Source organism: Sinocyclocheilus grahami, unplaced genomic scaffold (assembly GCF_001515645.1).
Source record: "Sinocyclocheilus grahami isolate Dianchi unplaced genomic scaffold, SAMN03320097.WGS_v1.1 scaffold237.1, whole genome shotgun sequence".
NCBI lineage: Eukaryota > Metazoa > Chordata > Actinopteri > Cypriniformes > Cyprinidae > Sinocyclocheilus > Sinocyclocheilus grahami.
In genome coordinates this window covers 30,283-45,796 of record NW_015505416.1, presented here as the reverse complement: position 1 = coordinate 45,796, position 15,514 = coordinate 30,283, and the positions used below count along the sequence as shown (strand labels likewise).

Sequence of the window (15,514 nt, the reverse complement as noted above, 5' to 3'; positions counted from 1 at the left end):
GTGGCGAGGCTGCGTTGGCTTTACAGTAATATTTTTGGACCTGAGGTCAGAATAGAAAAGGTTCTAGCAGTGAAGTTTGACTGTTTTCTGCCAGAACTGGCAAGATTCAAGTGCAAATACACTTCAGGATGACCCACAAAACCATGCACAGCGCCATGAAAAACCTGTCTTTCCTTTCAAAATATTGCAAAATAAGTATAGTTTTCCTCACACTCACCTATTTGGTTAAGCTAATATGATTTATTATACCACATCTCTCTTGCTTTTTCTGTTTCCCACCCCAAGTTGGACTGAACATCCCATTTTGTGGCTGCTTATATGACCTGAAGAAGTCAGTTGCTGGGCTTAAAGGAACAGTTTATTCATATTGTTCCAAACCTCTATGACTTTCATTTACAGAACCCAAGGATAAAGATGACGGTACTGGTCACTCTTTTCCATGCAATTACAATGAACTGCAATTACAATGGGACTGAATCTTTAAATCTTAAAAAGGATGCAAAAGCACGTAAAAAAGTATCAAATGGAGTATGTTCCGAGTCTTCTGAAGTAATACAATAGATTTGTGTAAGAAACAGATTGAAATTAAAGTTGGTTTTGGCAACAACAAAAAAAAAAACTTCTGACTTAGCTTTCCTTGGTATGCTTATGAGAATTTTGTCAAAAGTAGCAATGTTCAATTCATGAATACATATTGTTTATTCATTCTGCTCTTTTTAATAAATCTAATTCACAAAAATATCTGAATGATTCATTCAAGAACACAGCTGGCCTGGTTTTTAAAGCAGTAGCTCACCCCAAAATGACAATTCTCTTATCATTTACTCACCCTCATGTCATTCCCACCCTATAAGACTTTCATTCATCTTTGAAACACAAATAAAGATATTTTTAATGAAACTCCTGTTCCTCCAATAAATGTCCATTCCACCGAAACTGATGCTTTGAAAATTTCATGAAGACATTGAGTTCATATTGTTTTTAAGTTGTTTTTAGGATGATCGCTTTATTTGATGAACAGATTTAATTTATATGATGCATATAATTTACATTACATGCATCATATAACTTCAGAAGACTAGAAAAATAATGCACAAGGTATATGAACCACTTTCATGACTCTTTTGTGGTGCATTTAAATCCTTTTTTGAAACTGTTGAAAAGAATGACTAGTATGACTAGAATAACTAGTACAGAAAACTAATCCTTTAATAGCCCGCCAGGATCTTTTCCATTGTCCCATTTGATACCTCAATATCAACTCTGATGGTACCACCCAGATCGCCTGCAGGGAGGGACTGGATGGAGACTGTCAGCAGGTTGCAGCATGTTATCTGCACAAGAGTGTGTTACTTCTCATGAGGGCATGTGTTTGTGTTTTGAGTTCGGTTTGTCGCTGTAGAATCTAAGACCACACCGTCTGCCATTCCTGCTACCACCACCTCACAAACACACAGAGATGAGAGAGCCATATACACCCCACAACGTCTGCGGCACGTTTGGCTTATCTGAGCTCTGATAGCAAGATGCTAAGAGGCAGATTTGATGGACTGTATCTGAGCCCTGAGGGTCCTCAGGCTCTGCTGTTCTTATCAGCTCTTGGATGCCTACATGTGGAGAGGACCCCGCTCTCGCCCTGAGGAACAGAGCCACTTCAAGAGTTTGGAGAAGTCACCGAGCTCATCTCTACATCTCCAGACTCCGACATGCTGGCTTACAGCTAAGGAGATGAGCGTCAGACGTCACCCTTCCATGACCTCTTACAGTCCAACATATACCAGAATTCTCTCTTTTTGCCACTTTAGTATAGAAAAGATTTATATTAGGGGTGCCACAAGTCCCGATACAAAAAAAAAAAAAGTAGAAAATACTTTCAAGAACTTAGAAACATGCTGAATTCATAGTTCTTCTTTTCTGCCACTCCTTATGGCGGATGTTATCCAGAGGCCCTAGTTGTCTTGTTTGTGTTGTGGCCACTTGTTGATTTTTAAAGTGAAGTGACAATAACATTCCTCTCATTGTGCTTCATTGCGCAACATTCACTGTGGGTGCGAAAGAGAGCATGAGAATGTCACTGTTGGCTCTAAAGCTCAATTCTTTATTTTGGAGAACCAATCTGCTATTTCTTCTATTTTCTATCATTTACTAGGTTGGAAAACACTGGAAGCCTTCATAAATAATTTGAACAGTAAACATAAAATTATTTTGTTCTCAGTTTGTCATGTGTGACGTGAGACAAAAATCGTAATAAAAAAGGCAATAACAAAACTGTAAAAATTGGAAAGGAAAACCTCAGGGATTACTTATCCAGTTCTACGTTTTAACAATCCTAATTTATTGATTCACTTTTGTAATTTAGTTTGCAGTCACGGCAGACAGACCTCCGTCTCCATAAGCCACAGATCTGCGGTTGAAGAGCATTCCGTTGCATTCACATGGCCTGATCAAAGATATTATTGACAAGTTGTTTGCAAGTTCTCCTCAGGAACTTTTTTAGGCATAGGAATGCCAAATGTAGGAAAGTCTGTGGTTGAAATAGCTACAGATGCTTGGTTAGAAAATCTCTCTTCACTGCCAACACTGTGGCTGAGCTGGACCCAAATCAACATGAGTATGAATTTATTTATTTATGTTTTGCCTCAGATGAACTTTAGCCATATAATCAAGCAAGTATCTCCATTTCAGTCAGTCATCTATGATATCTAACTCTTCTCTTTAGCCAGCTGTAAACGCAACAGCTTGTATACAGTAGCGATTCAGACTGATTCAGGCCAAATGGCTTAAAGCTTTGTTTCAACGTATTTTTTAAGGACTTCCTGCTTTGGGCCACAATATAAATTGAAATAATGAGACAGCAGGCCATATGTTGATTCCAATCGGTTTGAGGCAAAAAATGCACAGCCGCACATAAACAGCCATAGATGCTTATCACTCTACCATCCTTCCGTTCTGAGGGGATGATTTTATGAGATAAGATCAGTTGGAAACGATTGAGGAGGCCTTTATTTCTCTTCAGTCTGGTGTGAACATATTTGCCGCATGTAGCAGTAATGCTAATCTTCTGCCTAGTTAAATACTCCATAAATCCAAACGGCATTGCCTGACCACAGAGAGCGCCAGTCATTTATCAGAATCGAATTTGCAAAGACTCAAAGAGCTGTCAGTCTACTTGTGCAGGCACACTCATCCTCACATCATCTGAGAACTCCATCCAGCAAGGAAACTCCAACTCCCAAACATCCTCAGGGAGGGATTCCTTCCTCTCTACACACACAATGCCTTCGGAGTGAGGAGAGAGCTGTTCAGGAAAGCAGACATGACCTTGTACACACCTTCATTTAGGAGCTCAAAGCCCAAGATGGCTTTTGTTTGTTTTGTCTAACAGATCGTCTTGAGTGTGTGCATCAGTGTTTGTGTGTATAAGGGTGTGTTCAGAGATTTCTGTTGTCTGCTGTGGTTTTGAACGTAATGGAAGTGTTCCTTCTCATTTGGTGATGGATGATTAAGGGAGGGTGATGAGTACAGGCTCCTTAACTGACCCAGTTTGAAGGGTTTCAGGACTGATGGGCCGCCGGAGCATCGTCAACAGTTTGTCCTCCTGACCCCCATCCTCCACTAGTCTTTGTAACCCCCAATCATTTGTTTTCTTACCCTAATGAGTCTTCCTGTTCCCAGAAAGCGAGCTCTACAAGGGGTCCTTGGATTTAGGTGACTAGAGAAAGAGATACCTTTTTTTCAGTCCTGTTCAGCGCAACTTTGGGTTCTCAGTTTCTCACTCTCAGCTCCACCTCCCATATTTTTTTCTTCACCTTCCTTTGTTTTGTTTTGTTTTGTTTTGTTTTATTCCTCATTCTTATTGTATTAGCTGTTATGTAATAAAAACACAAGTTGTACAAATGTTCCCATTGTTTAAATTGCTTTCCATCTCTGTTTCTTTAGTTCTACCTGCAGTCTCGGTTCACGTGGCGAGGAGCCCGTCTGCTGAGGCCACTCCTGCAGTTCACCTTGCTAATGATGGCCTTCTACACCGGGTTATCACGCGTTTCTGATCACAAGCACCACCCCACTGATGTGTTAGCTGGCTTTGTCCAAGGAGCCCTAGTGGCCTACTGCATAGTGAGTACATCTATGTATTTCAATCCATTTCAGGCTTCCTTAAATAAGATTAAGTATCTAAGGAGACAAGAGGCTGTTGTGATTAATCTTGAATTAGTTTTATTGGTTGGAATGTAAACCAATCTGGAAATGTTGTACTTTACTACATTTAATAACCATTGGCCTTGATCTGGTTGTCATCACAACTTGATTTTTTTTCTAATATTGGTTAACAAACATTTTGCCACAGTGTTAACACCAGAACTAATTAAACACTCCTTTCTTAAATATGCTGGCAATTGCCAACCCGACAAGTTTGACAATATAGCATGTTTTCCCATTTCCCACCCTTCACTTTAAAACATGAAAAGGTTTTTCTTTTTCTGTCTGTATAGTTAGTGATAGTCCATGAGTATGTTTGAGCTCGACTCAAGGCAGATTTTTCAGATAATTTGTTAAAAGAAGAACCATTATGAACAGACTTTATTTGGTGTCTTTTGAGTGAAGTGAAGACAGAAGACCATCCAGAGTTTGAGATCGGAAGGGGATCTGAATATCTGGAACCAGACCACAATGTTCTCCAGACCCCACCCTCTAACTTTTTCACTCCTATCCACAAAATTACTCATCCATCAGAGTGAAGCATAATCTTTTTCTTGTTAATCCAGAGCATATTACCTCAATTGCACCATTACCAACTCTCAAATGAAAATAGGAGGGGGAGGGTTGTGGAAAAAGGAATTTTACACTTTATAATTGTGGCACATGTCACTTTTGTTGGTGCCAGACTTTCCCTGCAGTAAGCAAAGCTTCACTTAGTTGGATTGTGTTTGGGAAAATTGAATCAAGGGGAGCTGAGCGTACAAAGAGGGGAGAGCATTTTCTCTTTGTGAGAAATGACTGGGTTAATTATTCATTTGAGAAACAGAGATGTATCTGTTTTTCTGCATTGTAAGGGGACGGTGCAAAGATTTGAGGCCCATATGATAGGGGGAGGCAAGAGACCAAGACCTCTTCCCCCAGATATTACCCCATCTTAATTCTTACAGCATCTGAAAGACAAATATCTAAATTGTTAGTGTTGAAATTTCTCAACATTACAATTCTCAGAATGTTCTAGCAGTGTCTTTCTTCACTCTAACTAGCTGTGGCAGGGCCACACTTTTTATGGGACACAGATGTTCGCCAAACATCTCTCTAATGGTATCATGAACCTTCAAAATATTTAATCTTCAGCCCTTGAATTTGCTGTGTGGTTCAGTTTTCAGTTGGCTCTTGTCCCTATTTATTGGCATTTCAATTTTTCCAAGAGCAGTTTAGGTTTTCATAACCTCATTAAGAAGGACATTTTTAGTGAAACAGTCTTGTTTTACTTTAATTATCCATCCATTTCTGATGGTCTTGATTGTCTTTGAGCCCCTCAGGTTCAAGGTGTCAAGGCACAGGTCTCCCCACTGTGAAAAACCAGAAAATAGCAGATAAGTACAAATAAGAGAGTGCAGAAATGTGACCCTGTACCACAAAACCAGTCCTAAGGGTCATCTCACTTGGCATCTCTTTTTTGAGCATCTCAAAGCTGAATAAATGAGCTTTCTGTAGCTGTATGGTTTGTTATGATAGGACAATATTTGGCCGAGATACAACTATTTGAAAATCTGGAATCTGAGGGTGCAAAAAAAATAAAAATATCAAGTTTTGATATATTTACAGTAGGAAATGTACAAAATATCTTCATGGAAATTATCCATCCATTTCTGATGGTCTTGATTGTCTTTGAGCCCCTCAGGTTCAAGGTGTCAAGGCACAGGTCTCCCCACTGTGAAAATAGCAGATAAGTACAAATAAGAGAGTGCAGAAATGTGACCCTGTACCACAAAACCAGTCCTAAGGGTCATCTCACTTGGCATCTCTTTTTTGAGCATCTCAAAGCTGAATAAATGAGCTTTCTGTAGCTGTATGGTTTGTTATGATAGGACAATATTTGGCCGAGATACAACTATTTGAAAATCTGGAATCTGAGGGTGCAAAAAAAATAAAAATATCAAGTTTTGATATATTTACAGTAGGAAATGTACAAAATATCTTCATGGAACATGATCTTTACTCAATGTCCTAATAATTTTTAGCATTAAAAAAAAATCCATAATTTTGACCCATACAATGTTTTTTTGGCTATTGCTACAAATATACCCCAGCGACTTAAGACTAGTTTTGTGGTCCAGGGTCACAAATGAGATCCTTTTCATTACAGATCAAGGCACCCATGTACTTGTTTTTAACGAGCCTACATTTGGAATCTGTTCCGCTCCCCATCTGTGAATGCTTTAGAGGTCCAATTAAAGTATCTCTAATGACCAAATATAGAGGTAATGCAAGGTATGCGTCTTTTAAAAGAAAAGTTATGTCGCCATACATCACGCATTGGTTTCACACCGTAGGCTGCAGTGCTGCTTATCCAAACTTCTCAGCAAGTAGTCTCCAACAGTTCATGGTTTGGAGGTGCAGCAATTCTTCTAAACTTGGCTGTAGGTGCTGATTTCTGCTTAAGGGGGTTGTGTTTAAAGATGTTTAAAGGTTGTAAGTGCTCTGGGTCGGTGTCCAACTGGCTGGCTTCAAAGAAACCGTGGAAAGTTACAGGTCTTGGTGAGTTTTGGCCATATTGCAAAAGCTGATTACAGGCTTACTTCATGTTCCATATTAAAGAAGATCAGTTCACATGGCGCAGTTAGACTGCGATGCCCACAGAGAACTGATCTCAGAACAGCAATTAATGTCAGTCTGCTTATGTATCATGCAAGGGAAACTTAAAACGTCGAGCAGCACAATGTTAACTTGGCCATCAGTTTCGTTCAATCTCCAAAGGAGGCTCCTGAAGTCCTACATTCAGTTCCTTATACTCAGGCCTGGTTTGTATCAGGAATTTTGGCAAGAGTAACTACAACGTTACGATTGCTGAAGTCAGGCAGCCTGGCATATGTTTAAATTCTGATGTCTAAATGTCTAAAAGAACCCCTGAGATTCAGATTTCAGAAACCGCATTTTCCTTCTTTGTCTTTTTCTGGACTGTTGACTGTGGCCACATCCTCCGGTCCTTCCTGTTGGAGAGTGGTGTAAGCTGTTTGTTCATGTCATCAAGCACGGCCCACTTCCTAAGCTGCTGACATGGAAAGAGAGAGTGTGAGAGGTTAGCTGCTTGTAAGGCTCGGTTGCAGAGGTGTTTCCTGAAGGACTAGACAAGGGTGGAAACAGCTGGAGGCCTGCTCTCAAACAGCCTTTTCCTCTTCCCACTCTCTCTTTCTCTATCAGTTCCTGGTTAACAGTATCCCACCGTTCTTCGAGCAAAAAGGGTCATGTTCAATATTCAGGACTCCAGCTCCTCCTGCGATAACGGCCTGCAGCTAAGTGCTTCTGGTCTGGCTTGGGTGGCAAGATGGTTGTCCCGATATCCTATCACTCCCTCCCATATGTCAGGCCCGAGCTTGACTCTTTTTTTTTTTCCATTGGCTGCCACAGCACTCTCCATGTAGCTATGGTAATGGAGGCCATCTTAAACCAAAATAGTGTGGTTGTGTGTAAGAAGAAAGGAAATTTTAATGGTGTTATTAAACTTTGGTAATGTTACGTTGGAGAGCGAAGCAGCCAAAACACAACTTGGTCTCCACAATTATCCTGCAGATGTGGCTCAGGGCCTGAAACTACAATTTAAGTCACACGCATAACATAAGCAACACACTTTCACACATAATCATGTGCTGTGTTTGGCACTTTTAGGATCAGGGACACCCAAACCAATGGAAGACCTCACACGTTTACACACACCCAGACATATCGTCTATGAACCTGCTCACAGTTCAGATGAATCCCAACTTCCCAAGTCTATAAAGCTATCAGTAAAAAGCGGCAGAAGTTCATTCAAACCGGTGTCAGTGGCATAAGTGAGGTTCATTTCAGATGAGTTTAGATGGAGTTAGTGTGCCCTCCCAGCTCTGGGATACAAAATAAGTGTACATTATGATGATCATTTGAATAATTTTGGCAAAATTGTTGGATGGTGACAATTTATTTGGTGTCATTTCTTGTCTGATTAAGGGAATGTGTGAGACAGTGCCGGGTGGAGCAGTTAGTGAAGCAGTTAGCTTGCCATGAAATTATATCAAACCACTTTAATACAATAGAATACAGAGATGGAGACTAAAATAGTAAATTAGGCAACTTGACACCTTGGTATTTTGACATATATTACAGTTTAAAGAGAATGTGTCTTAGAAAACACATTTTGATCTTGTTTAATTTTTGGTCAAAAAACACAAAGCTCTCCCTCCAGTCTAAAAATGGGTGTTCCATCACATCCATGAGCACTTTAACATGGCCAATCATAAGTGAGTCATTTACATATATAGTAGATTTCTTAAAGGTACAGTTGCAAAAACACAATATATTTTTCAGTCTTGCTTATTTACTCAAATGTAACTGTCCGAGAAATGGTGTAAAATGGTTTTTATTTATAAGGTTTATTTGGAGCTGCAGTAATATGCTGCAGTAACAGACCCTAAAGATGCATCTTAATTCTTCCCCCAGTTAGTTGAACCACAATAAGGTCAGCACACACACACACACACACGCACAGGCTTAGACAAACCGCTTCCTGGTGCTGACTGAGCATTCATACACAATGGAGCGGGTTTGCTGTGGAAGAACACTTTCAGACAGAGGGCCGTGGCACAGGAAGCACTCACCCCGTGACACAGGTTCATTGGCAGCCTGTGATTACAGGTGAGAGGTTGTAGTGCATCAAAAAGCCTGTTGTATGAGACGACTCTTGAGTCATGCTGGACAGTTTTTTATTTATAAGGTTTATTTGGAGCTGCAGTAATATGCTGCAGTAACAGACCCTAAAGATGCATCTTAATTCTTCCCCCAGTTAGTTGAACCACAATAAGGTCAGCACACACACACACCCACACGCACAGGCTTAGACAAACCGCTTCCTGGTGCTGACTGAGCATTCATACACAATGGAGCAGGTTTGCTGTGGAAGAACACTTTCAGACAGAGGGCCGTGGCACAGGAAGCACTCACCCCGTGACACAGGTTCATTGGCAGCCTGTGATTACAGGTGAGAGGTTGTAGCGCATCAAAAAGCCTGTTGTATGAGACGACTCTTGAGTCATGCTGGACAGTAAGGCTGAATGCAGGCAATTTAGGTAGCAAATGGGGTCTAGAATTGCAATTAGAAATAGTAAAATTAATAAATTAACAAAAAAAAAAATATTACTATTTTTATAGTAAAAAGCATTACTATTAACTATTAAAATGTAAATTTTTAAATAAATAAAATAATTGATTTAAATAATATATTTCTTAGTGTTTTAATATACACTACTTTTCAAAAGTATGGGGTCAGTAAATTATTATTTTTTTTTTTTTAGAAATAAATTTTTTCATCCCAAAAAAATTAAGTTAATCGAAAGTGACCGTAAAAACTTTTACATTTGTTATAAAAAAATGTCTTCCTAAAAATGTTTAGTAATACATAATTTTTTTACTTGAAAACGGTTATGTTTACAATATTACTGTTTTATCTATGACTTTTTTTCCTGTATTTTTTATCAAATAAATACAGCCTTGGTGAGCATAAAAGACTTCTTTCAAAAAGATTAAGAAATCTTATCAACCCCAATCTTTTGAATAGTGATATTAATATGAATGTATGAATTTAATACATTCTTTCTAAATAAAACTTAATGAATAAATAAAATTTTACAGACAAGAATAGAAGAAAACTTCATTTTCTAGAATGCCATTAGCTCTTGAATTTCTCCGAAATATGAATCAGTCAATTCATTGTACTATCCTTGATTTGCATCCTAAAAAGACTTTGGTTCTGAAATAATCTAATGTTTGTTTTTTTGTTTTTTGTAGGCCTTTTATGTATCGGACCTCTTCAAACCTAAAGTCAAGACTGCCACTCCACCTCCCTCGCCAATCAAGAAAGAGCTCCTCCCCTCTTCTGACATCATAGAGAGGAACAACATTCACAACATGGTGTAGGAGGGGGGAACGGGAGGATCCGTTTGCAATCTCCCTATCCCTCACCTCCCCCCGAATCCCCTGAAGAAACCAGAACAGCCACCTGTGACAGAGGAGCTACGGCCTAGTTGACGCCTCCTCTCTCTCATCTGACAGTAGAATGTAGGGACAGGACAGAGACAATCCTATTGACTCTTATTATAATGACCTCACTATCCTAGAGCCCGATTCGAAAGGCCAAACAGACATAAAGCTAACAAAAAAAGCGATTTCTCCCTCAGAATATTGCGGAGAATGAATTCAGCTCCATTGACGAAAGTAATACACAGAATGCGTTAATGAACACCAACGAAAGGAAGAAGAGAGTGAATGTGAGGCTGGTCACGTGACCAGCTCTTCTCTCCTTCCGACCATCTCTTTCACTTGTCTCTGTGGCCTTTCAGCAACAGTATAGGACAACAAATTCCTTATTAATAGGAATGATTAGTTTTACCTGCGATGTAATTAGCACAGATATATTAACAATATAAAGAAGAATAACTTATAGCACTATATCCAAGTTCATTAAACGTCACCACTCGCTATCTGAGAAGTGTAGCTTTGAGAAGCTTGATGAAGGTCTGTAGACAAGATCATATTTACCCATCAAAGCTGATCTTAGTTACCCGAACAGTGGCCTAACTTTTGGAGAATGCATTTTGAAGGGTTTTAAATGGTGGGTGGGTGAGTTTACACTACTTTTTTTTTCTTAGATAAATAGATTTTTATTTTAGATAATGATTTCACGATGGCCACTGCCAATCCCTGGCTAAATTCTGGGGGTGTGGCTGAGCTGTGCCGCCTCACTGTCTTCTGATTGGTCAGCGCGAATGCAGGGGGCGGGGTTAGACGTCGGGGAGGTGTGTCTCATCACCACGGTGACCGGGATTGACTCCCACTGACCGCACCGGCATATTCTTTCATTTTTGGGACTGGGAACGAGCTTCTTCCGCTGGCTGGTTTGAACTCTTTCCCTTCCAACTGCATAATCACTCAACTCTAGTTGTGTGTTTTTACCCAGAATGCCACCTGTGCCCAATGCCTGTCCTGCCACCAGTCAAACTGCCCCGAAAAGGGGACGTGGGGTCCCTCGGCAGGAAGCTGTGTCCCATTTGTGTGTGTTTGTAAGTGTCGCGTGTGTTTCCGCACCCGGTCCTGGTGCAGTGGACTGATACCATGTGAAGAAACTTAAGAAAACTGTGGACTTTTTTTTTAATGCCTTTTCCTATCGTGATGATGTCTACTGTCCCCACTAACAACTGTACAGTATGCCTGACTATTACAGAGAACACATCCATACAACACAACTCAAGCTCCAAATGTGTTGCACATCCCTCCCATTGTATAGTCCGTCCAATCATTTCAAACCATTTTATTTCTCTCTCAGAAGTATATAAATAATGTATAGATCACTAAAATTAACTATGTAAGATATTATTTCTAAACATGTTTAGATATATCCACTATGAATCTAAAAAGCAATGTGTCATGACCTGTGTTATTTACAAAGTTTTTAATAAGCGTTGAATAAAACACATACAATTGTATCAAATTCACTATTAGTATTTTTGTATTGTCTCATTTTGTACAAAAGAAATAATAGCAAAATGTTTTAGTTTTTTTCTGCTAAATGTACTTGGCTCTTTTAAATAAAAGCTCATAAACAACAACAAAAAGTGTTTGGTTTCTTAATGAATGTTTGCTATTATTGACTGAAATTGGAATTGTCTTAGTGTTCGATGAGTAAAGAAAGATGTGTAAAATTTCAAACAGAATATTTTAATTTTTTTATGATTTCTATTTTAAAATGTAATTTAAACCTGAATTTTCAGAATCATTACTCCAGTCTTCAGTGTCACATGATCCTTCAGAAATCATTCTAATATAATGATTTGCTGCTAAAGAAACATTTATTATTAATATCAATGTTAAAAGCTTCTGCATTTATTTAAAATATAAATTTTTGTAAAATTTCTTTAAAAAAAATCTTACTGACACCAATCTTGTGTGTTTGGTGTTTTAAAGGGGTCATAGGATGCCCATTTTCCACAAGTTGATATCATTCTTTAGGGTCTTAATGAAAAGTCTGTAACATAGTTTGGTTAAAAATTTTCAATGGAATTGTAAAAAACACCTTTTTTACCCTGTAAAAAACAGTTTTTTTCAGTTAAAGCCGTTTTTGTAGCTTTTTCCTTTAAATGTTAATGAGCTCTGCTGACCCCGCCCCTCTCTTCCGAGCTTCTCTCAGAGAGACTGTTTACTTCAGCCGCATTCATCGTGAAACCTGCTAATTAGCACATTATTAGGAAAGGCGATTTGCAAAGATTCATTACAAAACATTATACTCACTTCTTCTGTAGACGAGGCTGGATCATGAATGATTAGCGCGAACATAGACACGTTTATGTAGATATGGGGCACATTCCCTTCAGAAACAATGTAATCCACTGCGAGTTCAGCGGCTCAGATGTCAGGAGTAAACGACAACTGCTATGTTCATTATTACATCCAACAACAGAACACCTCAATCGCTTGTTAGGAGTCATTCTTGACTACAACTGCTCCGGTGGTGAAACAATGGCGGACTGATGACAGCTCACTCAGGGCGGGTCTACGAGAAGACACCAGTCCAGTCTGTGCTGAAACGCTACTGTCAATCAAACTATCGTGGGAGGGGCATCTTGAGATCGGCTCGATTTGAGAAAGGGGAAAATATTTAACCAGATTAAAAAAAACACTGGGTGGTTGTGTACACACACTGCCAACACACATTTCAGTTCAAACAACTTGTAAAAGTGCATGTAGCATCCTATGACCCCTTTAATGTATGTTTGTTATTATGGGTACACTGTGTTACGGTGAATGTGAAGTTGTCCTAGTGTTCGATGAGTAAACTGCATTAAAGTTTCAAATAGAACATTTTTATGTGGCGTTTTACGCATTACTCAAGTACTCGTCATAAAAAGTTTGAAGAATCCGCCAAATGAATTGTCTTGAATGGAATAATACATGTTTAATACCGTCAGCATGTTTCAATCAGGACTGGGCGTTCTTGTTTTCCTAGGACCAAAACTGTGACTTCATATTTTGGCTGTGTGTGGATCATAATTTCTACTGTTGATGGTGGCGTGGTGTTATATTCTCCACCGTTAAGCCTTGAAACATCAACGTATAGCTGAAACATCTCTACAAATGACTGTAAAATGCAACTAACCAATCAAATTGAACAGTTTAATAAGGGAAAATTATTGCAGCAAAGGCTGGTGCATTGAATTGTGGGTACGTTACATCAGTGGGTTGGGTTCAGGCCAGGTTTGTGAGGTCTGATGGATCGCGGCGATGGCATTGAGAGCAGTTCTGGTTCTGTGGTCATGTTTGGCTGTGGGATGAGAGCCGGGGAGGCCTGTTGGCAGGACTGATGCCAGTACTGAAGAAAACCAGTGAAGTTGTGTTTCACTTACTGCCATGAGCCTCGGCACGGCTGTGCTTTTGGACTTTGTATTTCACTGGTTTTGCACTGACATCTACAGTAAGCCACCAAAACTAGTCCTGCCTCTTAAACGATCATCAGGTTGGAACTTTTCACTGACATTAACCTCAATTTGTATGTGTGTTTGTATAAGGCAGGTTATACTAAATGCTGATAGCAATCAACTGCCGCAATAAAATTATCCTGCAGATGATTAAATGTAACTTCCATGCTCGTCATGCACACCGCAGCTAATCTGAACACTCGTCAAATGCATGAATAGGTCATGTTTTTTGTGAATGAGCTTAAATCTGTGCAAATATTCAAGAATTATTTTGTCAAAGGCAGCAATTACACATTATTTTATGATGTAAATATAAAAATTATGTATTTGAATATCCAATATTTTAGACAGATAGATGTGTGTGTGTTAATGTGCTATGAATGTGAATATATATACTCATATATATTTATATATGTATAAGAATGTGCTATGAATGTGAAAATATATACTCTTATATTTATGTATGTATAAGAATGTGCTATGAATGTGAATATATATACTCATACAGTATATATGAAGAGTTCAGATGCAAAAGCCTCTAAAAGCCATCTTGGTCAAACATGAGATAATGATACTGAGTGAATGCTCTCCACACATAGCATATGTTCATCAAGTACTTTCACTTCAAATGCGCTAAATCCCAGCCTCAACCCATTCAGAAGTACCAGTACTTGCATAGAAACCTATACATTGTAGTCAGAAAGAAATGCTAATTTTAAAGAAAAACATCAGACGTACTTAGAGGCTTTTGCATCTTTTGCAACTCTTCATATATATATACTGTATATATATAATGCAATATGCATTTTAAAATGCAATATATCTTTGTAAAATTAATGAAGTAAATGTAATGAATTTAATTAGTAAATTTAATGTAGATCTCATTCATATTTTTGCTTTAAATTCACATTATTAGGGGGAACATAAGGCCCACGTAATGCCTCCCCTACTATACACTAAGTGAATGGGTTTCCCCGGGGGATTTCAAGCTGTACACTTGCGAGCCAACAGTGTATGATCACCTTTGACCTTGAAATCAGCCTACTGTCACATTTAACCAGCAAAACAACATCCCCAACATTCAGGCCTAGATAAACGCTCATGCAGATGTCATAAAATCAGCCTCAATGCTGAGCAGCAGAATCCCAAATGACATCCGCTTTCTCTGCTTTAGTTTATGACTTTATTGGTTTGTTCGGGGAGGTTTACGAGTCCTCGGGCAAATGGCCACATGTACTGTGTACTTAAAGATTTACTCCAGGTACAAGAAGAGCACTGTGACCCACGGAGGAGCTGTCCAGCCAGAAGCTGCTGTGGTAGGGATGGGAATCAGGCCGTGTCGAGGGCGGGCACAGCAGGAAGGAGGTCCAGGGGCTTAGAGGGTCTTTTCACTCTACGGCCCACTGTGAGGAGGGGTGACAGGGCTGGGCTCCGCTCTCTTCCTTTAGGGAAATGGAGCACATTCCTGAATCCAACCTAGAAATGCACAGAAATAATCACAGAGGAAAGGAAGAGAGAAAGGGAGGAGGACATCATCTGCCCAACCAATCAAAAATCTCAAAGTTGAATCCAAGGGTCAAAGGTGATGGTATACAGAGACTACACATTCAGAAAAGTGTTAACTGTAAAATAAAGGCACATTTTAACTGAAAGCTTGAGCTGATTTTTAGGACAACAGTTTGTTATGTATACAGTCATGGCCAAAAATATCGGCACCCTTGGTAAATATGATCAAAGAAGGCTGTGACAATTAATCTGCATTGTTAATCCTTTTGATCTTTATTTAAAAAAAAATCACAAAAATCTAACCTTTCATT

The 15,514-nt window shown here is 39.1% G+C and overlaps 1 protein-coding gene across 1 annotated transcript in view; it reads left to right on the top strand.

Moving 5' to 3' along the window:
* The window catches only part of LOC107597805 (phospholipid phosphatase 3-like), a 29,123-nt gene extending 17,993 nt beyond the window's left edge, over nt 1–11,130 (top strand). Inside the window, exons 6-7 of the mRNA XM_016288995.1 lie at nt 3,940–4,116; nt 10,018–11,130. Of these exons, the coding sequence (XP_016144481.1) occupies nt 3,940–4,116; nt 10,018–10,146 (306 nt within the window). The 3' untranslated portion in view covers nt 10,147–11,130. The remainder of the gene's footprint in view (nt 1–3,939; nt 4,117–10,017) is intronic.
* The last annotated feature ends 4,384 nt before the right edge of the window (nt 11,131–15,514 follow it).